At 42.2% G+C, this 15,455-nt stretch overlaps 1 protein-coding gene and 2 non-coding genes across 4 annotated transcripts in view; all 3 read left to right on the top strand.

The window, feature by feature from the left end:
* LOC126252310 (ketohexokinase-like) overlaps positions 1-15,455 on the top strand; it is a 91,784-nt gene that overhangs the window by 50,151 nt on the left and 26,178 nt on the right. Inside the window, exons 2-4 of one of the 2 annotated variants that reach the window (XM_049953194.1) lie at positions 2,680-2,799; positions 9,421-9,592; positions 10,092-10,327. In XM_049953194.1, coding sequence (XP_049809151.1) covers positions 2,680-2,799; positions 9,421-9,592; positions 10,092-10,327 — 528 coding nt within the window. Of the gene's footprint in view, positions 1-2,679; positions 2,800-9,384; positions 9,593-10,091; positions 10,328-15,455 lie in introns of both variants that reach the window. The other variant, XM_049953193.1, reaches the window with a different exon arrangement.
* Positions 14,420-14,494, top strand: Trnas-cga (transfer RNA serine (anticodon CGA)). The gene has a single exon. It is a non-coding gene; the product is annotated as a tRNA-Ser (tRNA).
* Trnas-cga (transfer RNA serine (anticodon CGA)) lies at positions 14,720-14,794 on the top strand. The gene has a single exon. It is a non-coding gene; the product is annotated as a tRNA-Ser (tRNA).

Raw genomic sequence — 15,455 nt, 5'->3', positions numbered from 1 at the left:
TTCAAAATCTGAAAAGTTTATGTTAATGATTTATGCAAAATTCGAAAATATTATAGTCACAAACAATGTTCATACATACATATCATTCTAAAGAAATATATTATTTTAACAGACAGTGTGGTTTTTAAGAAATGTTGCGTTGATAATTATGCATGAGTAAAATTTTAAAATATTACGCTCATAGACAGTAAATTAACTTTACAAAAATGTTATCTTTAAGACACAATATACATGAACAGCTTTTCTTTTTAACATATTATTCTAATGAATATTATAAGTACATAAAACATTTCATTACAAAAAGGCCTCTCTTGCATTACTCATGAAACAAAGATTATGGAAAGACTCTTATACAATTCGTATTCAGAAACTTACACATATTGTATAGAAAGATGTAATTGCATCAGTACATCGAAGTCCTATATTAATTGTTATGCTTTTTGCAGCTTTTTCACTGTCTGACACTGGTCTTTGCCTAATTTCGACCACTGTTTTCTCACGACGTCTACAAATGTTCTTGTGTGAGGTCGCCGACGAATGCCTTTGTATGAAGCCGAAGGACTTGCGCAAGATGTTAGTCGGCAAACCTTTGGGTGGGCACAATTGTATGAAGCCGAAGGACTTGCGCAAGATGTTAGTCGGCAAACCTTTGGGTGGGCAGCGTTGTTCTTTGTCGAATTTTGCAACAGTATCTTGCCGTGGTCCTCATAATAATGTGGACCTTTTAGTGCAGACTCTCATTGCTGAAGATGCTTATAGTTTTGTAGCACTTCGCAGACAACTAGTTTATAACAGGATGGGTATCTGGAAAGGTGTGTCTTGAAATATTTTTACCCATCTTCTCTCTGCAGCATCAGTCTTTGGACTCTTCATTTTCTGTTCTTCCAAGCATCTTCCTTTCTTCAACTTGAATGTGGGAAATTATTGACTACTAGTTGCTTTGAAGTTTTACATTTGTTAGTGTTACAATCGTTAATATGGATGTTTAGTTCAACACCGATTGACTGATTTTCCTTCAGGTCTGTGGTTCCATATAATATCGCAGTCTGGTGGCAACAGTGCGATTCTACACGTACTTTTTTGCCAAATTGTGCCTCAGACAAGCCGCGGTTTTGGTGAGGCCTTTTATTTTTACTCCATGTGCTGGTTGCTGTTTCGTTTGTTTCGTGGCCTGTCGTTCCCTGCAGTCCTTCTGACTTGATTATCAGTCGAAAGTGAATACAAGGGTTACCTTGGTTACAAATCGCCTTCCTTCTTGTGCCCTTGCTGGCACCCCTGCATCGTAGAAAGTCGTTGATCTCGTCCATTCATGTCCCATATACATTTTCAGTTTTTGTCCACTGTATCGTTGTTGGCAGTTGACGGTTGTTTCTTGCAGGAGGTCTGAGAACAAAAATCTTTTTTTATAATCTACATTATGCCTAATACCTAATTTACGCCTCTTAAGAAATCCCTTACATGGTTAAGCGTCCTTTCTCTGTGTTGCAGGACTAGTTTCTCTATCAGGTTACAATTTGTTGCTAACATCTTAAGCTAATGAGACTTCTCATGTTCATTGTGTATGGTGTTGTGGTGTGGCATGTTAGTATGTCATGCTATTAGATCATCTCCTTTGCACACTCTACTTGTATTATTTGCTACATAAAAGAATTTAAGGTACTTCTTCTTTTTCCTCCTCTGTCTCTTCTTTTCTTCAGACTCCTGATCACGTCCTGTCTGAAACATACTTGTTGGCTTCTTTGGTATTATTTAATGATGCCTATAAGCCATTATTCATCATACCTTTTAATATGGCTCACATGTTGAAGTCCTGAACTTTTACCTATCTCATTCTGTGCTTGGTTCATTCTGTTTATACCATCTTGTTTGAATGGTGGAACATCGTTCCTTAGGTTCGGAAGGCTCTTGCTCTTCCAGCTATGTTTGACACTATACAGCCCTGGCTGTACATTTTTACTTAACTATGTCATGTGACATATCGAATTAACCGGAATTGTTTCAGGAATTCAGTGTAAGGTGTGTTATTTATTTGACACCTTACACCTGTATGCAAGAATTGTGCTTTTATTCTCGAACTGTAATAATGACGTATGCAGTACTCTTGTAGAAGTGATCCATAGGTGAAGAAGATTATTTCTACTACTGTACTACTACCTGCTACTACTATTTTAATATTCTCCTCTACATGTTCAAAATGCCTCATTAAAATAGCAATTAAACATTAGGACTGAACAGCGATTCGACGTTAATAAGACGTTGACAAAAGTTTAGTGGTTATTAAGCTCAGGAAATTATTTGTAGTTTCTTCATATGATAGGCGTAGGAGCTTAGAACGTAGCCTTTTACACTTTTATTCCTTCAACAGAGAAACCGGTCATCGCCATGTATGAGCTTCTTTTCACATCGTCATCTATCCGTCCATTCCCTCTTTCTGCTAAGAGTTTATAAGGGGAGTGTAGAAACACACTGTATTTTGCAATGCAGCCTTTCGGGACCGCTATTTTCTTGCAATATGGCTCTAAGTTTGTGGGTACTAGACAGCATCGCACGTATACAGAATTGTCAGTGCAGTGTCTGTGTAAAGCTGCGCCGCAGCACTAAGAAACTTGCAGTTGCATGGGAAGCAATGTATACATTATCACTCTTCACTGAAACGTATTGATGTTATTTGCCCAACAGGATTCTGGATCGACAACAGAGGACTGGTGGAAATGCTGCAAATAGCTGTGCAGTCCTGGCTGAGCTGAAGGTGAAATGTGACTTGCTCGGAACACTCAGCAGCAATTCGAGATACACCAGGTCAGTTCACTTTAGTTTTTTATAGTATATTGGTAGGCTGGTAATGACAAACATGATATCTTACTCATATTTTACACGCTTTTGTAAATTTATTATAAGCATTTAACTGTGACCAAACCTGCGTGCAGCCGGTTTCGTTGGTGGATGTTAGTACTTTGGCTGTCGACATGCTGTAGCTAGTTCTAATCCTAATGAATTGCAGAGTTGTTCGTTGTCGTTATTTTCTAAGCAAGGGAAAGACAAGTGATGATACAAAGTTACTATTTAATGGACTTTGCGCTAATGTCCTCCATAATTCGCAAGTGTCTATGCAGTGTGTCATGGAATGAAGGCATTTGGCATTGTTGCTGACTACCCCTCTGTTAGATAATGCACTCCGTCTTCAGGGAACGAGTGACCTACCGGGACCATCCGACCGCCGTGTCATCCTCAGTGGAGGATGCGGATAGGAGGGGCGTGTGTTCAGCACACCACTCTCCCGGTCGTTATGATTGTATTCTTGACCGAAGCCGCTACTATTCGTTCGAGTAGCTCCTCAATTGGCATCACGAGGCTGAGTGTACCCCGAGAAATGGCAACAGCGCATGGCAACCTGGATGGTCACCCATCCAAGTGCCGACCACGCCCGACAGCGCTTAACTTCGGTGATCTTATGGGAACTGGTGTAGCTACTGCGGCAAGGCCATTGCATCTGTTAGATAATGGCAATACGTAATAAAGCTAACTTGTAGTTATTTGAAAGGAGTAGCGAATATTCTGGCACATTTCGTTCATTGTTATACTCACTCATAACAAAACGAACACAGCACTGCACAGTCCAAGCATTCCTTACAAATTCCACATGGCACAGATACACACTTTAATCACTGCATTGGCTAAAGAAGACTGAATCTAATTCAGTGTTTTGAGAATACACGTTGTACATTTTAAAAGCGCAATATCTGGCGCTATCAGGCACGTTGTTGATTTCCTGGGTTCAGATCGATGATTGGTTTGTTTGGTGTGTCTTCATTAATAACTCTTTCCCAGAGACAAGCTGAGATCCTTGACTTCGGAAGGCACCGACGCATACACTGATCAGCCAGAAATTATGACCACCGACCTACTATCGATATAAACACGTCCAGGCGATAGCAGCATCACCTGGCGAGGAATGACTGCTAGTCAGACACACTCCCTGTGCATGTGGTATCAGTAACCATGTTGTCCGTTTTTAGAATGGCGAAGGAGTAGAGTCTCTCTGTGTTTGATAGAGGGCAGATTGTGATGGTCCGGAGACTCGGCACGAGCACTTTGGAAACTGCACAACTTGTCAGGTGTTAGAGGAGTGCTGTGTGAGTGTCTTCCATACGTGGCAAAACCACCCCTTTTTACAGATTTCGGACGTCGTAGGCTGGGCATAATAGTTAAACAGGATAGGCGGCAAACTGTGGCGGAACTAACATCAGACTTTAATGCTGGGCAGAGTACAAGTGTGTCTGAGCACACAGTGCATTGAACATTCCTAGCGATGGGCCTCCGCAGCTGACGACCGATGCATGTGTCAATGATAATCGATCGATGCATGTGTCAATGTTAATACAGCGACATCGGCAACTACGACTGAAATGGACACGTGACCATCGGCACTGGACGTTAGCGCAGTGGCAGAGCATTTCATGCTCTGATGAATCCCAATACCTTCTTCATCGTGCTGATGGGAGGGCGCGAATCCGTAGTCTTCCAGAGGAATAGCTGCTTGACACCTGTACTGCAGAATGGAGACAAGCTGGCAGCGGCTCGATTATGCTCTGTGGAACATTCACATGGGCACCCATGGGACCAGTGGAACCCGTGCAAGGCACCATGGCGCCCAAGGAGTATCGTACACTGGTTGCAGACCAGATAAAACCCTTCATGACGATCATGTTTCCCGATGGCAGTGGCATTTTTCAACGAGATATTGCGCTATGTCACAAGGAGCAGTTCGAGGAACACAGTGGGGAGTTCCAATTGATGTGATGACCCGCCAGTTATCCAGGTGTGAAACCGCATGAACACATTTGAGATATGTTTGAACATGGCATCAGAGCTCATCACCCCCCCCCCCCCCCCACCACCATCACCACCACCTCCCCGGAATTTATGGGAGTTACTGAAACAATGGAGTGGGCCGGTGCTGAGTGAGCTACCTTTCTTATGACATCATGATCGTTAGTCAGTTATCACTGCCTAGGTCTACTGCTTACTGCATGAACAGGATATGTGTGGAGTGGAAATAGCATACTGCCAACGCAAAATCTGAACTGTGACGTGAATGAAGTATCATGCTGCTTGTTTACATTTTGCACTAACACCAGAAATTTAATATTCACTTATCTGGCCTATTACTACGTATTTATTTACTACTAACAGCAATGGTGAATAATTTTTGTTGATACGGATGCTAATCGAAATATATGAAAGAAGAAAAAAAATCTTCCCGTAGCTAAGTACCACAGGGTGTAATTATAATTTGAATGCTACTAAAAGACACTTTGAAAAAGACTGAGACACAGCGTAATAAACAGTTAGCGTTTAGAGTTAATTTACGTGACTTTTGGCAATATATTTATGAGTGCTAGATAAATTCGGTAGAGTAGGAGTGTACTACGAGTCAATCTGTTCAATGTGTAGGCCTACACATTTCGAAAGATTCATACCTGGAGCAAACATTTATGAAGTCATTACCTCTGGCTTATACAGATTCCCATACATTGTTGTTATTTAAAGTAGTTACAACAGGATGCTGTAGTGCTTGTACTTATGATGTTGAAAGTGAATATATGTGATTAATATATTACTTCCCCTGAGGTTGAATAATGTTTAATGGCAGCAGAAAGGAAAAACTGAAGAATTTCATCTTTAAAATATTTCAGTCCATGATAAACTGCTAATTTCCTGTATATCGTAGCTCCGTATCAGTGTTTCTTGGAACACTTTCAACTTGGCATATTAGGAAGATATTTGGCAATACCGCCACAGCATAATTTAAAATACTAATTGTTAAAATGCCTATGACACACGTGTATGACATCCACAGCACTTTTAAACGGGATATATCTGTACTAGCATTGTTATGACATTCAGACCCTGCAGAGCACAGAGGGAGAAACATTTTGCTATACCAAAGTTATGTGACCTTGGAGACAGTGTACGTTGGAAACAAAAATTCTGTACTGTGCATCTGAATGCTCACTCAGTAGAGAACACAGTTTGCTGCAAATTTCTTACATGCACGGCGCATTGTTTTTAAACAGTGCAAAAGTCCTTGGGCAGTAAAAGGGTGGTCGGCTCTCATGAACGGTCATGTATCAAGCAGATAGGCGCCAGTTTTGTGAATTATTGAATAAAGTGATGAATTAATATGAAGAATAATGCCTAAGGATCCAGAGATGTGAGTATAGAAACTGCAGTTTAAAGAATGTAATGCATTTCTAACGACACGTGTGTGAGTCGAAGAAGTGTATCTGCTAAGCACAGACTGTAAAATGTTAAAGACCATTAATGTCACGAGAGCGGGACTAAAAACTAAATAATGAGTTAGTAAACTAGAAAATAGTAATGTGACTTCTCCCAGAATGTAAGGAGAAGTGTGTTAAATCTTAAACAATGTGAATGCATGTCAACAGTTAGGGATAATTTGAACTGTGAAAGCGATAAATGCGAGAAAAGTTTGAATAATATATTACACTTTCAGGTCAAGCAAATTGTATTATTATTATTCGTTTCCATTTGTTACCAAGTCATCATCAAATTAGCTGTTTAAAACATAAATAAAAAGGAGTCAGTAAAATAATAGGAAAGTAAATTATGGATCACATTTACTTCTGTACACAAGTATACATACTTTAATGTATTACACAGTAGCTCTTCAGCTGAACAGTCCCCTTCTCGGGGACTGTTCAGCTGATGCATACCTGCGCTCTGATGGTTGAAACTGCAGGCTACAGTGAATGCACTTGCACAGTATCAGAACATAGTGACACTATGCTTGTCACCCCAGCTGGCACAATGTTCTGCAGAAAGAGCAGTAAGAAAACTGCATGTTTAGACGAAGTTATCATTAGAGTGGAGTTGTATGACGTAACTGACTTAGAGACTTTTTCTTTGCAAACTATGAGAATTGTGAATTGTGTTTCAAGTGGACCTGTATCGGTGCTTGTAATGGGCGTTATGTATAGGGCTCCCTACAAACTTAATTAGGTATATTGGCAGTCACCTATCCCCAAAAACGGGAATCTCGGCGATTTTTGCCTTTCACCAATATTGATGCTGGCAAGATACTGGTCCCAGGAATTGCAAGACTTCTGAGAATGTTCCAGTTTTATGTTTGAAATCGGATAACAAATGGCAAAAGAAATATTTTTTTTTCGTGTGATATAATTACAAATTATCATTTTACGATTTTTTTCCCTTCACTTCTACTGTGAAACCTTGCTTCTTCCAAATTTCATGGTCATAGCTCAAGGGGAAGTACCCTATATGTTTTAATTGTTAAGACTTCTGTGGCCACTTGTTGACAAACTGCCTGTTGGCTTCTGTCTCGGGTTCTTCGGCCGACGTTCGTCTGATGATTGTTCTGACGTTTCACCAGCACGAGTGGCTGGCATTGTCAAAGTTTCACCCCTCCATTCAGCTTCTCTGAACAAGTGGGTGTGATACTTTTTCTCTACAGCCAGAACTTCCGTATCGTCGAATTTCACTACGTGGTCGGTCTCACACAGCTCTGCCACAGCCGATTTCTCCACCTGCTCCAATCTGCAATTTCGTTTGTGTTCTGTGATCCTGGTGTTGATCGATCGTCCACTCATTCCAACATAAACTTTTCCCGTATGTGCATGGTATGCGGTATATTCCTGACATTGCAAGTCGGTCCCTTTTCTCCTTTGGCGATCTGAGACAGTCTTTGATCTTCTTTGTCGATTTGCTCGGGTATGCTGGTCACAAGGGATCGTGAAAACCTGGCACACAGCGTGTATCGGAAACGAACACACATGGTCGATACCTGCACAAAATATCAAATTACCACCCGAGCCAGAAAAGTGGCATGATTAATACTCCCGTTACGCGGACAAGACGAATATGTGAGCCACAGCTCCTCAGACACGAAATACAACACTAGGAAAGTCTTCTGAGGAGCAATGGGTACACCACAAGTGATATTAGACATATAGCAGAGCCAAACACTTGGCGAAGTGACAAACCAGAAAAGGAAATGTGAGGTACGGGCTTTATGCCATACATTCCCACCGAACTCGGCTCCAGTCCACCATTAGCAATGGAGGGTGAAACTTTGACAATGCCGGCCAGTCGTGCAGGCGAAACGTCAGAAAAACCACCAGACATACGTCGGCCGAAGAACCCGAGACAGAAGCCAACTAGCAGTTTGTTTAATGATAGAGTTTGCGAGTATCACAATATATACTTTTTTGATTGCATTGAATTAGACGCTTCAATTTTATATATCGCCAATGGACCGTGGACCTTAGCACGTGACATAAATTTCAACTTGATACTTCCATCTGTTCCTGAGAAAAACGGTTCTTAACAGTCGGACAGACAGACAGACAGACGGAAATCAGAGTGATCCTATGGTGATTCCGTTTTTACCGATCGAGAAGCGGAACCCTAAAGAGGCGCTGTATACTGCCTATTGTCCGATAAGTTTGTATGTATATATTTTTTTGAGTAAACTGATGCTGTGTTCCTATTCTTTCAGTTCTCAGCAGTATAGAAAATTTGCTATCCCAACGTAATCAGCAGTATAGAAAATTTGCTATCCCAACGTAATCAGGAACATGCACTGTGAATGTTGCTTCGGTCATTAAGAAACTTCATTATCGTTGCCAGTTCCTTAATTCTTTTACTGCTGTATATTTCGTGTCAAATGCCCAACTACACAGCAGACAGCATTCACAGAACGCGCAGTTTTCTCACTGACGCGTAAACAGGGACAATTACGCGGGACAAGTGCGTCTCAGTACAGGAATAATGCCCTGTGTGCTCTGTAACAGAATCCATTACCACGAGAAACTGATCGAGACAAGAAAGTAGCTCTTGTAAAAGAGTTTAATCTAGCGAGCTGTTGTCGCGTGAGACCGATCTCCGACAGATGTCCATGCATTGTCGGTAGCGGCATTTCACCGCTTTCATACCACAATGCGTCGCTGTCAAGGTGGAAGATGGTCCCACACGATACTAAAGTGTCTTAATTTTAATTCCTAATAAATTTTTGTATCATCTGTTTACGCTGTCTTTAAAACAATGTCGCTCACGCTAATTGCGTTCCATTTCTATTAGACAGTGTCGAATCCATGCTAGAGTCTGTACATCATGATCGTGGTTGCAACAGCTGAAGACGAAACTGCTAAAACGCATCTAATTATGAAAGGAACGTAATGTGCTGATAAAATATTTCTGTTTGTTTGTTAGTTATATAATTGCTTTTAATTGAATCAGTACACTATGCATTTTTGTTAAGCATTCTCATGTCACTTTGTTAAAAATTTCTGTACTTTAAGTAAGAACAAGCTTTCCTTTTTTTTTTAACTGAATTTTATGCAGTTTTGTTAAAGAGGACCTTGGATCTTATGGCCTCAGTTGCGACCTGTGTGAATTAATTGAAGGCCAAGAGTTACCAATATCGACTTGTATCATCAATGCAGAAAATGGTACACGAACCATCCTGCACTACCGCAAGGACTGGCCGGAGGCATCTTATGAAGCATTCCTGAAAATCGACCTCTCACAGTACTCTTGGATTCATTTCGAGGTACGATTCCTTATACAAAGTGTCCTCATGAAACCCTCCTGATTTCCAAGTGCAATTAAAAAAACTACGAGATATAGATACTTGCGACTTGCAGCATCATGTAAATTAACACAGAAGGTTTTGTACAAAACATTAATACTCTTCTACATAGGCTCCTCTCGTAACCGGTGAAATGTCTTGAACACGTGTGCGCAGAAGTATGTTTGGGGTGATGGAGGTTTTGCATCCACAATTCTTCTGCGGAGATCGCCAAGGTCACATACAGGCGAGGCATACACAGTCACTTTCACATAATCCTACAGGAGGAAATGCTGTACACCTCAAGTATCTATGCCTCAAAGTTGTTTTTTAATTGTGTGTGGAAATAAGGGAGGCTTCATGTGAACACCTCGAATTTCTTTGTACATATGTTGATGCATACTTAAAACCCTTTGATCGTTATTTGACAGGTTTCATTACCAACTGGAACAGCTGTTGATCTGAATCTGTCTATTTTCAGGGGCGAAATATAGATGAAGTAAAGAAAATGATAAAAAGAATTGTTGAATGGAACAACGAACATGCCGAAGGCTATGGAATAACAATATCTATTGAAGTGGAGAAGAAACGAGACAATTTACTGGAGTTAATTCCACTTGGAGATCTTGTAATCATAAGCAAAGATTTTGCTAGGTTACAGGGATTTAACACGATGTCTCAAGCGGTTGATGGTCTCTTTGGACTCCTGAAACATGGGTAAGCCTTGTCCACTGATCCTCATAAACTGAATTGATTGTATTTTTTCTGTATCACATGATCGTCTTTCAGTGACTTCGAAACACGTCAACATTATTCTTGAATAAAAGTAAAGCGTAATATGTTCTGAAATTCACAAAAACACAAATTACGAACTGAGGTATTCAGTAGGAGAAGCTAAGTTCAAATCTCCACCCGAGCAGCCTAATTAGATTTCTTGCGGTTTCCCTAAATTGCTTGGGTGAGTGTACGGATAATTGTTTGACGGGGCCATGACCAAGAGCCCTCTTCTGCCTCTACCTCTGTCTGCATCAGAGCTAGCTCTCCAACTTTAAAAACCGTGACGTCAAAGGTACGAATACGTTAGTTACAACCTCACGAAACTACGATCTACAGTTTTGGAATGAACAAGAATATTATATTCAGTACACAAAAATCAGTGATAACCGAGGAGTTGTCTAGAAGTAGGAACTCAGTAGAAGAGTGAGGACAGAAGGGAAACAAACGATAACTACCATTGGTGCCTAATTGAAGGTATAGCAGAGTATCAAGAAATGGAGGGATATAATAGAGTAGAAACAACTAGGATAAACACAGTTGGCTAGTGGAAACTGGAAGTACAGTAAGGTAAGTATGGTAAAAATGACTTAGTGTGCATAAAGTGCCGTTACTCACCTTCATTAGTTGATAGTTCGCTGCTGGCAACACACTGTGCTACCACCTCACCTAATGTCTCTATAGTAAATATCACACTTGCTGAATGGTTCTTCAAATGGAAAATACACAATTGCGAATATTTATGAAATAGGTAATGCCCCCTTTGAAGCAGCTTCATAAGCCTTCTCAAAACTTCAAATAATTTGAAATATCTCGTATAATACATATTAAAATAATCGGCTGATGCGAGTAATGGTGTAAAGGGAGTACCATCCTAGTTATGAAATCAAATTAATTAATTGATCAATTAATTACCCACCTCCCCCCATCCCAGATGACGTCATAGATTTTCCCAGCTGGCACATGGGTCCCTGCAGCCACCCCTCCCCGTCCTGTCCTATTGGTGGGAATTTCAATACTTGGTAGGAAATTCAACAAACGGTGGGAATTTCAAAATGAGACGAATTTCTTTGTCCCAAGGCATTGCTGACGTCCCACCCCACCCACCCACCTGAGAATATGCGGCAAATTCAAAATGGCAGTGCCCTTTCCGGGACTCGAACACCAGTCCTTCTGGGCAGAAAGCCAAAGTGCATCCCCCTACACAGGAAAATAGTCAGTCTCTATCCAGATGCAGGAGAGGAAAGTTCAGTTAGTGTACTTTATTTGTTTTGGGTGGGAAAATAGACGTAAAGATCAGTCCTAATTGCATCATCATAAAGATTGGTCCTAATTACACAACTATATGCATAGTGTTACATGTGGAACTCCTAAAATCGCAATGCAGCTCAAAAATTGACGAAGCCTTACAATTAACAATATCACTCGAAATTAGCAACAGGCATACTCAAAATAAACTATGCATAGGATGATCCCTTTACTTACAAGTCGAAATACATCTCTCTGCTCGACTTGTGGACTGGCAGGAAAAAGGCTGAAGTGGAAGGTACTATCTATATTTTTGGCAGGAAATGTGCTCAACTGACACGATGTTGGTGTTGGACAGAGAGGAGTTTAATAAGTGTATTAGCTGGAAGCATACAGCTGAGGACTGTATCTGTAGCCTCCTATATGAGGAATGGAAGGATATGATAATGTACAAGCATAGGGGAATACTTTTCAGTAAATAATGGTAATGCAGCAGGTGATGATGAATTTCACAACTAATAGAGTCTATTTCCAGTGCTGCAGTGCCTCTTTATTTCTCGGCAACTTCACCCTATTCCACTGCCCCTGAGAGATGGCTCTGAGCACTATGGGACTCAACTGCTGAGGTCATTAGTCCCCTAGAACTTAGAACTAGTTAAACCTAACTAACCTAAGGACATCACAAACATCCATGCCCGAGGCAGGATTCGAACCTGCGACCGTAGCGGTCCTGCGGTTCCAGACTGCAGCGCCTTTAACCGCACGGCCACTTCGGCCGGCCCCTGAGAGATCACCTTGGTATATCTGCTGTGTAACTTTTACACTGATATATAAAAGAACAGATAGGGCAGCAAACCATCACTGAAGTTTTTGGAAGGCCAGTATGTGTGTGGTGTGCATACTATAAGACGTTCAGTACACACACCATCAGATTATTTGACCTGTCGCTCTAGCGAAGTAGGCGAGTGTCAGCAATATGTCTCATGGTCTTCTCGTGGCGTGTTTATCTTCTGCCGTTAGGTCAGACGATAGAAATGCCATTTGCACGCTTAGAGTAGCAGATTGGTGGTGACCAACTTTAAACAGAACTTGATTAATTTTCACACACATTTATTAAAATAATAACAAGCAAAAAAGTTACTTAACTTGGTTCTGGATGCTATTTATAATTGACAATCTGAAGTTCCTGTGCTACTGGTACGTTAATCTTATTCTCACATATATCTCTGATACTTGACAAAAGTGTCTATACATTTATCTTCATGGCTATGTACAGGAATATGGTAATCTTATTAGGCGCAGACTGAAACTTGACTATACACTGGTACAGACAAATGTAGAACTCGTACAGACTGGTACAGACTAATGCAGACTGGTACAGACTGATGCAGACTAACTAATTGGAGGTCCGTACACTCGTTATAATACCTAGCGCGTTCATGTATCACTGTGCGAGTGTGATCCGCGATGAGAAAAGGTTCTACGTTAGCAGCAATCTCATTGGCTGCGTTACATATTAATACGTGGATTGGCGGAAGCAGAATTTGGTCCGTCTCTATGGCAGCGCCATCTCGTAGTGCGGAGACGGACGAGCGCTGTGCCTGCGCTGTTGTACTTAGCGGGGCACGCTCTAGTGGGAAAGTTGTGTACATGCTGACTACGCGGAACTATGTACACAACAATGTGCTACCACAACTGATGGAAAATACTTCAGTGAACTAACTACACATCGAAATTGTCATGTAAAAGCCAGCACTCATAAACAACAGATCATAATGCAACACATGTACTGGGAATTGAGAAAAATCATTGCAATAACACAACTTCCACAAAACTCGACTCCAAAATATCACTCCAGGACAGAGGATTGGCAGCTGCAATCGTGTTCTCCTCGATGTGTGGTCACAAACCAACCAGCTTACAGCCAGTCTTACTTCCCATCCTACCACCCCACATCCCTCCACCTCCTCACCATAGGTAGAGACACAGCCCTGTTCTATCATGTCGCTGATGGCCCACAAAGAGATCCATCTGGTGGCAGACTATACTGTTTCCCATGTGCGGAAAGCAGTCACAGATGGACAAAAGAACAGGGCGCTTCCTGCAAGCTGTTGAACTTATTTCTCGGAAAGACTGAACCTCCTGGAACAACAACGAAGTTCCGGAGAACTCTACAGACCGCTTTTTCTAATGTCCGCTGCCATACACCCCCACCATCCACCACCTGCTGCCAACTGCCATAGCTGAGACCACAGTCTTCAGCCATCCGTAACCAGAGGGATCGTCTCTGGTGGAGCAATGGCTGAGGGCGGTCAGCAGGCCACATCGTTTATTGGTTGTCTGAAAGTGCAGCTGCAGCAGCACTTTCCCTGCACGACTATTTGCTTCCGCAGGCGAGAAACATTTCAGTGTAACAGTTGTATTTATGAAACTTCCTGGCAGATTAAAACTGTGTGCCGGGCCGAGACTCGAACTCGGGACCTTTTGCCTTTCGCGGGGAAGTTGGTAGAGCACTTGCCCGCGAAAGGCAAAGGTCCCGAGTTCGAGTCTCGGCCCGGCACACAGTTTTAATATGCCAGGAAGTTTCATATCAGCGCACACTCCGCTGCAGAGTGAAAAACTCATTCTGGAAACATCCCCCAGGCTGTGGCTAAGCCATGTCTCTGCAATATCCTTTCTTTCAGGAGTGCTAGTTCTGCAAGGTTCGCAGGAGAGCTTCTGTAAAGTTTGGAAGGTAGGAGACGAGGTACTGACAGAAGTAAAGCTGTTAGGACGGGGCGGGAGTCGTGCTTGGGTAGCTCAGTTGGTAGAGCATTTGCCCGCGAAAGGCAAAGGTCCCGAGTTCGATTCTCGGCCCGGCACACAGTATTAACCTGCCAGGAAGTTTCATATCAGTGCACGCTCCGCTACAGAGTGAAAATCTCATTCCGGAAACATCCCCCAGGCTGTGGCTAAGCCATGTCTCCGCAATATCCTTTCTTTCAGGAGTGCTAGTTCTGCAGGTTCGCAGGAGAGCTTCTGTGAAGTTTGGAAGGTAGGAGACGAGGTACTGGCAGAAGTAAAGCTGTGAGGACGGGGCGTGAGTCGTGCTTGGGTAGCTCAGTTGGTAGAGCACTTGCCCGCGAAAGGCAAAGGTCCCGAGTTCGAGTCTCGGCCCGGCACACAGTTTTAATCTGCCAGGAAGTTTCATATCAGTGCATATTCCGCTGCAGAGTGAAAATCTCATTCAGTTGTATTTATTGTTGCCGCGTAGAGGCAAGCGCCGGCACGCCAGTCGGGAACAGCAGAGAAGGGAAGGGTGTGGGAAGAGGTCAGCCCATCGCACGCTGACTTACCTCCTTTCCAACACCAGCACGACAGCTGCGGCCTCTATATGAATGGGAGATAAACTCTGCGCCCGATTGGTAGTGGTCCACTTCGATAGCAGCAACAAAGATAGCGACTTTGACAGCAGTTCAGGACAGACTTTTGTCAGAGATCAGCAGTCACTGCAAAGACTGATTATTTCGTATGTCGCCCTGTGCTTTCGACACATGTGTGTAATTGCCAAAGTTAAGAAGAATATAATAATTCCAATCCCAAAGAAAGCAGGCGTTGACAGATGTGAAAATTACCGAACCACCAATTTAATAAGTCAAGGCTGCAAAATACTAACGCGAATTCTTTACAGACGAATGGAAAAACTAGTAGAAGCCGTCCTCGGGGAAGATCGGTTTGGATTCCGTAGAAATATGGGAACACATGAGGCAATACTGACCCTACGACGTGTTTTAGAAGCTAGATTAAGACAAGGCAAACCTACGTTTCTAGCATTTGTAGACTT

This window comes from Schistocerca nitens, chromosome 4, assembly GCF_023898315.1.
Source record: "Schistocerca nitens isolate TAMUIC-IGC-003100 chromosome 4, iqSchNite1.1, whole genome shotgun sequence".
Taxonomy (NCBI): domain Eukaryota; kingdom Metazoa; phylum Arthropoda; class Insecta; order Orthoptera; family Acrididae; genus Schistocerca; species Schistocerca nitens.
This window is presented reverse-complemented; position numbering and strand designations above follow the sequence as displayed.